The following is an 11,831-nucleotide window of genomic DNA, read 5'->3' on the forward strand; positions in this document are numbered from 1 at the left end:
TAGATAAAAAATAAATTGGTTTTATAATTTTTAGTTTTTATTAAATTTTGGGAAAAATTCATTCTTATATTATTTATTTTAGATTTTATATTTATAATTTTCAATTTTTGTTAAGTTTTTGGGAAATTTTATTTATTTAATATTTTTATATAATTAAGAACTCTACCTTTTCAAATAAAAAAATATTTTCTCATTTTTAACATATAATTTATATCTAAAATAAAACATATAAATTATTTAAGGTATATATAATAAATTATTTTCATAACTTTCAGTTCTTATTAAAATTTTAAAGGAAAATTAAATCTTAAATTATTTATTTTAGTTTTTAAAATTATAATTCTATTTTGGTTTTTATACTTATAATTTTCAATTTTTACTAAAAAGAATCCAAAAGCAATCAATATATATTTTTGTCAAACTAGGCACTGCTATACTTTTGTATCAATGCATATTGGACTGTATCCACCGATATAGCTCGATATGAAGGCATATTTTACTGATACGCATGACTTGTGGGATATGCACCTAGTTGTGGTTTATCCTATAGCCATGGCCATAGATATGGATTTTTGTTTGGTAATCGCCATAGATATGGATATGATACATCACATATCAAGAGTATTCTATCGATACTTTAAACCTTAGGAAAATTTGTTCATGGGCTAGGTAGCTTGACATGCTGGCTTGGCTCGACCCATTCTATATTAGGCTTGGACAAGGTTTGCTTGCAGGCTTGGGTTCAAGCTCGGGCTTGATGACCTCATAATATTATATATATATAATATAATATTCTATAATGTATATATTATTTGTAAAATATTATTAATATATTGTAAAATATCTGTCTAGATTGGGCTTTGAGCTTAGACGTGGGTTTCGAGCCTTATATAGGGCCAAGTTTGGGATCAAGATCTAGGCCTGATGGTCGGGTTGGGCTTGGGCTTGGGTTTAGTAATGTTCTTTTTATAAAAAGGCAAAGTCTAGCCCGAACCCTAGCCTGGCCTGACCCGTGGGCAAGTCTAATCATAGGTGGAAGGCCTAAGACTTTAACTTCCCCAAGCCTAACATTCTAAGATTCATCATTTTGGGAAACTAATCCAATTTGCTGATATTATTCATCTTCTATGTTTGTTGGAGTTAGTTGGGGCTTAAAAACGGAAGAAAAATCTTAACGATGATCAATGATTCCATGAGAATTCTATAATTAGGGTTGTAACCGGATCAGATTCAACAAAATCCAAATCTGATCCAAAATCCAATTGGATTAAAAACCTTAGATTTGAATTTGAATCCTAACAAACTCGGATCATATTCGAATTTAATCCAACTCCATTTTAATTTTTAAAATACAAAAAATAAATTTAAAAGTTAATTACTTTTTAACTTCTATATATAATAGGGAAATTTTCTTAAACTACCCTTATGGTTTATCTAATTAACTAACTCTATCATTATTGTTTAACTATTGTCTTGCACCATCCCTACTATTTCTACAATTGGCATCGTCGTTAAATGCTAATGGAAAAAAAAAGAAATGTCAAATTTTCCCTCAACTATTCTTCAAATTTTCAAAATAAAACCCTACTTATGAAAATTTTCAAGAAGATAGGAATCATATCGTTGCTCCATCTCCATTTCAGTTTCCATCTCCGTCTTCGTTTCCGTCTCCGTCTCTATTTTCCATTTCCATTTCAGAAATGTACGGTGATCAAAACAGCAATAGATCTCTTGTTCTAACGCTTTTGGTATTGCTCTCAAGCTCTCTTCATCTTATTTTATGTGCATCTTATTGAAAGAACCCTTGGATTTCCAATAAACCTAAAACTAAAACTTGGACACTTAAACCTAAGGTGTTGATTAAGGTAATATGACATCCTAGAACTTGAACTTTAACCATGAGGAAGCACATTTGGCTGCTGCAAACTATAGGAGAAATCCATACTTCCCATATTTCCATAATGATCCCTTAAGATTGCAATGTCTACATGCAAAAAAAAAAAAAAATCAGAAAAGAGAAAAGAAACAAAATCAAAAAAGATTCTCGCATTAATCTTTATAAGGTTAAAATTTTTTTGACCTTTTTTATTAAAAAATCAAAATAAAACAGAGTTCTATAATGGCTCTCATCCTAAACTCCGTAAACCAACATATTGTCATATTTATTTTTCTTTTTTTCTTCAAAAATAACTTCGTTCATCATTGGTCGATTTGTTTCCGGTTACAAAAAGATGTGTAAATATAGCAAGTAGATATTGGTTTTTGTAAATGGTATCGGATGGGAGAAGAATGCACTCGCAAATATTTTATTAGTTGATACATATATATATATACAAGTTTAAATTGACTTCAATCAAGTGGACAAGTGGGCCTAACAAGATGGTCATGTGTTTGGATCTTTTTCTATTACAACTGCATTGCTGTTACGTGCTTGTCTTGGCTAACACCCCCCTTCAAGTTGGACATGAGAAGCAATGCCCAACTTGAATAGTAGTTGCTGAAAATGGTCTGCACTGAAAGCCTTTCTAAGTAGGTCAGCAGGCTGAATGGTGCTAGATATGTGTACATTTTAGATCGCCTACTTTTGGATGTACTCACGTACAAAATGATAGTCAATGTCTATGTGTTTTATACTTTCATGAAAAATAGGGTTGGTCACAATGTGAATGGAAACCTTACTATCACAATGAAACTCCATGGGTTTACAAATGGTATTCGTAAGTTCAGCACGAAGCTTTTTAAGCCATAAAAGTTCGGAGGTGGGAATTGCCACAACGCGATACTCCTTTGTAGAAGAATGTGAAATAGTATGTTGCTTCTTGTTTTTCCATGAAAGAGGTGAGTCACCTAGGAAGGTGGTGTAGCATGTGGTTAATCTTCGGGTAAGAAGTTAACTGACCCAATTGGAGTCACGAAAACCTCGGAGTTGTAGATCACTCTTGGTTAGGAGAAATAACCATTGTGTGGGTGTAGGTTGAAGGTAGCATACCACTCGAAGAGTAGCATCAAGATTTTCTTGATGGGGGTCTTGCATGAATTGACTAAGGGAGTAGACCGCAAAGCTTAACTTGGGCTTGGTAGTAGTGAGGTAGACCAATCGGCCCACCAAGCGCCTATAACGAGTAGGATCGGAAATAGGTGGGCTGGATGCATTAGTGAAATGTTTTTGCTGCTTCATAGGGGTTGGACAAGGATTGTATTCAAGCATGCCTGATTCAGTGAGGATATTGAGGATGTATTTGTGTTGATACAGAAAAATACCATCATTAATTCAACATACCTAGATCCCCAAGAAGTATCGTAAGGGCCCAAGGTCTCTTGTCTTGAAGCAATCATTGATGTAGTCCTTAAGAGAAGCAATATGGGCAGGATCATCTCCTGTGATGATTAAATCATCAACATACACGAGGATAGCAACATATGAGTTGGACTGTTGAGAAGTGAACAAAGAATAGTTAGCAGAGGATTGTGTGAAGCCAATGGTAATAAGAGCTTGCATGAATTTGGTGAACCACTGTCGAGAAGCTTGTTTGAGACTATAGAGGGATTTGTTTAACTTGAAAACACGACAACCATTATTGGCAAGAAGGCATGGGGGTGGTTTCATGTAGGCTTCTTCATGAAGATCACCATGTAAGAAGGCATTGTTAACAACTAGCTGATGTAACTCCTAATGTTTCATAGCAACTATTGCAAGTAGGCAACACATGGTAACTGATTTTGCAACAGGAGCAAAAGTGTCATGATAATCCAACCCTTCAACTTGATTGTAACCCTTTGCTACAAGTTGGGCTTTATAACGATCTATAGAGCCATCAGCCTTTAACTTAAGCTTGTAGGCCCATTTGCAACTTATAGCCCTTTGGCTAGGGAAAAAATCCATGAGTGTCCAAGTATTGTTATGATTTAGAGTTGTAAGTTCATCGGCCATGGCAGTTTGCCAATGAGGAGATTGAGTAGCTTGAGAGTAAGTTGTGGGTTCAGGGGGATGATGAGGAGTGGTAGCAAGTAAGGCATGGTTGTTTGTGAGAGAGGTGGGAAAATCACATACAAAATCATGTAGATTAGATGGAAGGTGGCGTGAGCGAGTGGGATGTGAAATAATAGTTTCAGATTGGTGTAAAGTATCATGCATAGAGTTAGGCTCATTTGGTGGTTCAAGGCTTGGTCCACTATTTGCAGCAGGACTGATTATGGTCTTGTAACCTCATGATTATAATTGCCATCAAAGGCAACATTATTGTGACCATGAGACCCATTAAGAGGCTCATTATTGCATAGAACAAGATCACACCTATCATCTGGTTGGGCTAATGGAATGACAGTACCAGTGGAACTGGTAGTTGATACAATTGCAAACAAGAACTTAATTTCATAAAAAGACACGTCTTGAGAAGTGAATATCTGTTTGGTGTCCAAGTTGAACACCCTATACCCTTTCTAACCATATGGATAGCCAATGAACACGCATCGTTAGAGAGGGATGCAAATTTGTCATGGGGAGCTGACTATATTTGTGCATAGCAGAGGCACCCAAATACTTGGAGATGGCTATAATTGGGTGGGCCAAGATGAAACTTCTCATATGGGGACTTGCCACCCAACATTGGCGTGGGTGCAATGTTGATAAGATAGGTTGTTGTAAGAAGACATTCACCCCAAAATGAAACTGGGAGATTTGCTTGAAGACGAAGAGCATGTACAACCTCCAATAAGTGCCGATGCTTGCACTTGGCAACGCCATTTTGTTGTGGTGTATCTACACACGACCGTTGGTGGATAATACCCTTTTGTTGAAAGAACCTTTGTAAGGGCCCATATAAAAATTCAAGACCATTGTCAGATCGAACCTGTTGAACTGAGCACTTATATTGTGTTTCAACCATTATACAAAAATTTGTGAGAAAGTGGAAAACCTCAAACTTCTGTTTCATGAGAAATGTCCATGTATACCTAGTAAAATCATCTACTACAATAAGAAAGAAATGTGCATTGGTATGAGAAGGGGTTTTGTAACCGCCCCATATATCACAATGTAACAATTGAAATGGAGAAGTGTTACTAACATGGCTGATTGGAAATCGAGACTATGTCTGCTTGGCACGCAAAGTTCAAAATATCGATACGCCCGATATGCCAGTAGGGGCGTATCGGGTGAATCGATACTCATTTTTATTGCTTTTTTTTTTTATTTTTTTCGCAATCGGTTCAGGGGGGCTGGTTTAGGGCTCTTCTACCCCCTGAACCGGTCAAACCTCCAATACACCCACTATAGGGGCGTATCGGAGGGGTCCCAGAATGATACGTATCAGTCAATACGAGCTGATACGTGTCGATACTTTGAACCTTATTTGCACGTTGATAGGCATTGCAACATACATCAGGTGGAGAGAGAGCAATCACAAGGAATAAGGATAAGCAAGATCTAGAGGCATGGCTAAGGTGCCTAGAGAAACAAGTCAAAGAGACTATGCCATGGTGTGAGATAGAAACAGTAGCACCATTGGGTAGATGTACCAATTTTGGATTAGGCATTGGAGAATGGTAAGAAATAGAGATGTATCTGATATAATGTGGTCGGATGCACCACTATCAAGAATCCATTCAAGAGGGATGGTCTTATCGGAGAGATTAGTTGAAGTCTTTGTTGAGTCTTTGTTGAGAAGAGAAATTAGTTGGTTATACTGCTGGAGTGAAGGTCCAATAACAAGGAAATCTTGATTGGGTTTATCAGATCCAGTTGGAGGACGTGTATTTTTGTTAGAACCAGTAGTTCGGCGGGTCCAGCCAGGAGGATACCCAACGAGCTCATAACACTTATCTCTTATGTGGCCTGGATGCTTACAATGATCACAGTAGGGTCTATTCTGACCAGATGGATGACCAAGTAGTTTGGAGGCAATGTGGAGAGCCATGGCATCAAGATTGAATGGACTCCGCAAGGAGATAGTTAATTGATGGCGTTCCTCTTGTATAACCAATGCATAAACTCGATTCAAAGGTGGCATAGGATAAGATCCAAGAATTTGTGAATGGAGCATGTTGAAAGGATCTCGGAGTCCCATAAGAAATTGATGGATATTTCTCTGTTCTTGATCAACAAGGACGGATTTCATCGCAACATAGGTACATTCAGGTAGATTTGTGAGAATGCCGAGCTCATCCCATAGAATTTTTAGACGAGTAAAATAAGCAGCAAAAGAGAGATCTCCTTGTCAAAGTAAGGCGAGATCCTGTTCAAGCTGATAGATACATGGAATGTTGCCTTGACCAAATCGTTCTTCAAGTGCACGCCATATTTCTGCCGTAGATTCAATGAAGGTGACATTGTGATGGATCTCTTTTGTCAATGAATTGAGAATCCAAGAGGCGACCATGGAGTTACATTTGCTCTAAATCTCCTCTTCCGGCGAAGAAAACGACTGTTGCGGTAAAGAACCATCAACAAACTTATACTTATTCTTTGCAAGAAGTGCAATCTTCATCGCACGCCTCGAGGTATGGAAGTTATCACCGATGAGTGGATTTAACACAAGAATCAGTTTTGGATTGTTGGAAGGATGAAGATAATATGGTGAGCTCAGCGAATCTAACCTAATGTCAACAGAGTTGTTTATGCGCAGCGAGCTTGATTTTGCCTCTATCATCGCCATTAACAGAGTGTTGATGCAGAGTAGGATCAACAAAAGGAGAGAAATCTGTAGATCAGAACTGGTTGGCTCTAATATCATGTAAATGGTATCGGATGAGAGAAGAATGCACTTGCAAATATTTTATTAGTTGATACATATATATACAAGTCCTAACCAACTTCAATCAAGTGGACAAGTGGGCCTAACAAGATGGCCACATGTTTGGATCTTTTTCTGTTACAACTACCTTGCTATTATGTGCCTATCTTTTCTAACAATTTTCATTTCTGTTAACCTATTCAACTTTATGAGGCACAGTGCTACAGAATCAATTGGAGTTAGAAGTTTAATCTGTTGAGCATTTTAGGGTTCCGCAGAAGAAAAGAGAAGAAAAGGACATAGGTCTTTGGATTAATTAAGTAGAGGTATAGTTCTCTTGTGTAAAAGCATCCTGAGGTATTATTTTCTCACTCTGCGTTCAGTGACCATTTCATCTGTGTAGGAGAAAATGGTTAAAAATCGATTCATCCCATCACATAATCATCAATTCGCAGCTGAAGCCAACACTTGTCTTTTTTATCTTGTTGAAAATCCTTGGAGCTTGAACCCACTTCGTTGAGGCTACTGGTTCTAGAGTTACCTAACGTTGTTGAGGCCCCTCTGAGAACATAATCCAGTGTTTTAGGGCACTGGGAATGGGAGCAAGACCGTAGGCATGGAGGCAGAAGATGGGTGAACTCCTTGAAAAATATGATCTGAATCACGCTCCCCCTGCCCACTACTAGCTTTGAGCTGTTTAACTGCAACTTCTTTCCCATTCGGAAGAAGATGATGATGTAGAAGATGGAGGCGGTGATAGATTCATATTTATATTTGGCACCTTGATACGGTAGAGAAGAGGGAGGGGAGAAAGAGGGAAAAGAGAAGGGTTTTGAACGAGCATGTGATTCTGGTTGGGCTAAGGGATGAAGAATATTATTGGGTTTTAAAAAAGTTTTATATGTCATGTGCTGTCAAATGTGTACAGATTTTGATGGAACATTAAGGACATTAATGTATAGGGTAGAGCTAGTCAATTGTTAGAAATAATAGGAATGGTTTAAGGCAATAGTTAAACAGTAAAATGTATAATTTATCAATTAACTAAACAATAGCGTTAATTTATCAATTCATATGAGATATAATATATAAAAACATATTTCTTACAATTTTAAATATAATTATATAAAATTTATATATTAGAATCAATAAATATTATAATTTAATCGAATTTAGATTTTAATTAGTTTGAATAAAGTAAAACCCGAATCCGATCCAATCCAATTATACAAATACATCAACCGAATTTGAAATAATTGGATTCGATGTCCAGCCGTGGATTTTCGAATATATAGACCTACCTGTAACGTATAACAATCAGTACAGTATGATCAACAAAAAAACCTACCAACTTTCTTTCCCCTTATGGTGTAAGGAAAATTAAATTAGGATGATCAAACGTCTTGATGTACTTGTATTGCATGTTGTCTACTTAACTGCCAAACCATGATTGCATGAGAGAGAGGTCCATCTTTTGTTTCAAGTTCAACTATTGAGTGGGTGACTGGCAGTTGATGACCCAGCTAGTAGGGGGACAAAATAGTTTCACAATCCTGTAAATAAACGGAAAGAATTGAGAGATCAAACCAGGCGTTGCACAGGCGGTAGCTTAGCTTTCCACCTTTGAAGCTTACTAGAATTGACAACAGAGTGGCGGTGCTTAATCGAGACACAATACTTTTTTTGCAGCTTCAAGCGGGTCTTCTCTGACAATAGTTGGCTTCTTTGATTTCTTTGAGTATTTGAGATTGAGATTCATGACCACTTAACCTAATCTCCAGCAAAAGTTAAAAGTTTGAAGATCTTCCTTATCGATGTTGAACTAAAACAAGAGGCTAATGGGCCACCCGTTGGATAACTATGAACCAATCCACCCAAACCATCAAATTTTCTTTTATTGGATTATCCAACCCGCAAATCACCCAGATTAAATGGATACAAACCAACCCATCAATTAATGGTTGGGTTGGATTGGGTTACAAAAATTACCACCCCTAATTTGTATTTTTCCCAAACTGAGCCAGAGGAACAGAGTAATTGGGTCAATTATTCATGTGAAAGACCAAAGAAAGTGATTTTACTAGTAGTGGGAAACAGTAAGAGGAAAACCTGGGATTCTTTGAATGTATTTGATTCGTTCACAGATGCTTCAAGGGGTAATGTTATATATCTTGCTTGCAAGAAATCCAATCCTAAACTATGTATTGTTTTAGATATTAGGAGGTTGACTAAACAGGGTGGAACTTGGAAGGGAGCGGATTTGCCGGTTTAGCCCGGTTTACTGTGAACCCAATGGGGGAGCTGTGGCTGGCTTCACCGTCAGTCCGTCACTTGCGCTCCAGCAATGTTCAACTGTTCAAGTTCAATTCAATGACTAAAACCCGGTCCGGTCCGGTCTGGTCACTAGTCCCCAGCCCGAATGTTTCCAAAACCAAAGCTGCACGTGGTTCTTCTTCCGCCTGGCGCCTGCCCCAAACGCCAACGGACGGATATTCTTACCTATGCTGTCTAGACCACTACTTAATACTTATTCATTGTGTTGTATACTTATAGTTCACAAACTTATTATTAGATAGATGGATATTATATTAGTTATAGAATAGAAGGGTACAAAACAGAGGCAAGGACAAAAAAGGCACGAGATCCACTCATCGCCTTCTTCATTTTCCTGTCTTCCTCAACAGCCAGTCCAATCCGGTGCTCCACTCATCTGCTTCTCTTCTATTCCATCTTTTATCGCTCGCTCGCTCGCTCGCTAATCTGCATAATCTGAATCAGTGAGTGAATATGAGTTGGTGGTGGGCAGGAGCAATTGGCGCTGCAAAGGCAAATACTTTTGTTGTTTTTGTTTTCTTTTCTTTTTCCAGCTTTCCCATTTGTTCTTTGATGGTGTATACATTTTTACAGCATCTCTATTCTCTACCAATCTACCATCTTTTATTGATTGATTCCTTTCCATTTAATATAACAGAAGAAACCCGACGAAGATGTTGGACCTCCCAAGCACCAGAGCGTCGGACTGGTGATTGGAGTAACTGGCATCGTCGGTAACAGCTTGGCTGAAATACTACCGCTGAACGACACACCCGGCGGCCCATGGAAAGTCTACGGCGTTGCCCGGCGGCCCCGCCCCTCCTGGCATGTCGATTACCCCATCGAGTACATCCAATGCGACGTCTCCGACCCCGACGAAACCCTAGCCAAGCTCTCCCCTCTCACCGACGTCACCCATCTGTTCTACGTAACCTGGACCAATCGACAGAGCGAGTCCGCTAACTGTGAAATCAACGGCGCCATGTTACGCAACGTCCTTAGGGCTGTCATCCCGAACGCTCCAAATCTCCAGCACATCTGCCTCCAGACTGGCCGCAAGCACTACATCGGCTCCTTCGAGTCCTTGGGTAAGATTCAAACCTACGATCCCCCATACCACGAGGATCTCCCCCGATTAGACGCCCCCAATTTCTACTACACCCTCGAGGACATCCTCTTCGAAGAGGTGGAGAAGAAGGAAGACCTGACGTGGTCCATCCACCGGCCAGGGACGATCTTTGGGTTCTCCCCTTACAGCCAGATGAACATAGTGGGGACGCTCTGCGTGTACGCGACTATCTGCAAGCACGAGGGGAAACTGCTCAGGTTTCCGGGGAGTAGAGAGGTCTGGGAAGGCTACTCGAATGCATCAGATGCTGATATGATCGCGGAGCATCAGATATGGGCGTCGGTGGACCCTCATGCCAAGAACGAGGCCTTCAATTGTAGCAACGGGGATGTGTTCAAGTGGAAGCATCTGTGGAAGGTGTTGGGGGAGCAATTTGGGGTGGAATGCGCCGAATTCGAGGAGGAGAGGGGATTGAGCCTGGAGGAGATGATGAAGGATAAAGGTGCGGTGTGGGACGAGATCGTGAATGATAACGGCTTGGTCCCGTCCAAGCTGGAGGAGATCGGGTTTTGGTGGTTTGTGGACATCGTCCTTGGGGCCAAGGACACTTATTTGGACAACATGAACAAGAGCAAAGAGCATGGCTTCTTGGGGTTCAGGAATTCCACCAATGCCTTCATTTCCTGGATTGACAAGATGAAAGCTTTCAAGATCGTGCCTTGATTTTCCCCCCTTTCTTTCTCTCTCTGTTTCCCTGTCCTTTATTTCTCCCTTGCCGATTGTTTGGTTTTTTATTTATCAAGGAACAATGAGAAGGAAATAACTCGTTAAGGATGAAGAGGATTTTTAGTCTTCTTGTTTCCAGTTGATAAACACAGGTGGGGCTTTGTTGTTGTTGTTGTTGTTGTTGTTGTTTCTAATGACGATGAAGCTATTGTTAAATACTGAGCTCTGAGTTCACTATTCACACATGAATAAAGCAAAAGGAAGTATTTCCAGTTGAATTTGTGGAAGTCATTGCAACATAAATGAACAAATTATACAGAATAAGTGTTTGTAGATGCAACTACTCTCAACTCTGTTCTGCCAAAAAGGTACTACTCTCAACTCTGAATTGGACAATGGTTTGTTTGTGAAGGACTAGTAGGACTCTGCTCTCTGCTGGTGGCTTCAATCTTCATCAGGGTTAGACTATGGATGGACACGGCCAATTCTCCTATACTCTATAGTGATGTTATTTGTTGTATGAGTGTTGTCTGATATATGTTGGAGTGTATCTTTACAAAGTGACCAATTCTATGCTCTGCTTCCTGATTTTCCATATACTCACTGTTTTCTCAATTGATTTTTGCGTTGAGCTTCTCTTTCCCTTTTAAATACACCATTTCTGACAAAAAAGAGAGCAAATTATATGGATGAATCAACTCTTCTGAAATATCCTTTGTGTTCTTTTCAATAAAATCTTCATCAGGGTTATACCAATAAAGTCTAAATAGAAAATAGTTTCTGCTGCTGTTGGTGGGACGGTATTGTTTCTGGCATGCACTAAGAGGATGTTGGCCAATGCGTATGATTTTGCTTGTGAAAACAAAAATACAATGGCCACATTAGAGAAAAAATAAGATTTTGCCGATTTAGCAGTTTTTTTTTTCAGAAATAAAATCATATGCATTAGTTAAAACACCCTGAAGTGAGGAGGCAGTAAGGATTGGTCAAAG

General features: G+C 39.0%; 1 protein-coding gene across 1 annotated transcript; it reads left to right on the top strand.

Annotated features, from left to right (window-relative positions):
- Nucleotides 1–9,284: 9,284 nt before the first annotated feature.
- On the top strand, nt 9,285–11,117 carry LOC104611667 ((S)-8-oxocitronellyl enol synthase ISY1-like). The gene is made up of 2 exons (XM_010278835.3): nt 9,285–9,557; nt 9,703–11,117. The coding sequence occupies exons 1-2, from the start codon at nt 9,519–9,521 to the stop codon at nt 10,834–10,836; spliced, it is 1,173 nt and encodes a 390-aa protein (XP_010277137.1). The 5' UTR covers nt 9,285–9,518; the 3' UTR covers nt 10,837–11,117.
- The last annotated feature ends 714 nt before the right edge of the window (nt 11,118–11,831 follow it).

This window comes from Nelumbo nucifera, chromosome 1 (genome assembly GCF_055504915.1).
Source record: "Nelumbo nucifera cultivar China Antique chromosome 1, China Antique-T2T, whole genome shotgun sequence".
NCBI classification, from domain to species: domain Eukaryota; kingdom Viridiplantae; phylum Streptophyta; class Magnoliopsida; order Proteales; family Nelumbonaceae; genus Nelumbo; species Nelumbo nucifera.

Excerpts from the sequence above, each read along its gene's own strand:
- LOC104611667 (XM_010278835.3), top strand. The coding sequence starts at position 9,519 with ATGAGTTGGTGGTGGGCAGGAGCAATTGGCGCTGCAAAG. Across the intron at positions 9,558-9,702 it reads GAGCAATTGGCGCTGCAAAG|AAGAAACCCGACGAAGATGT; the intron begins GCAAATACTTTT and ends TTAATATAACAG.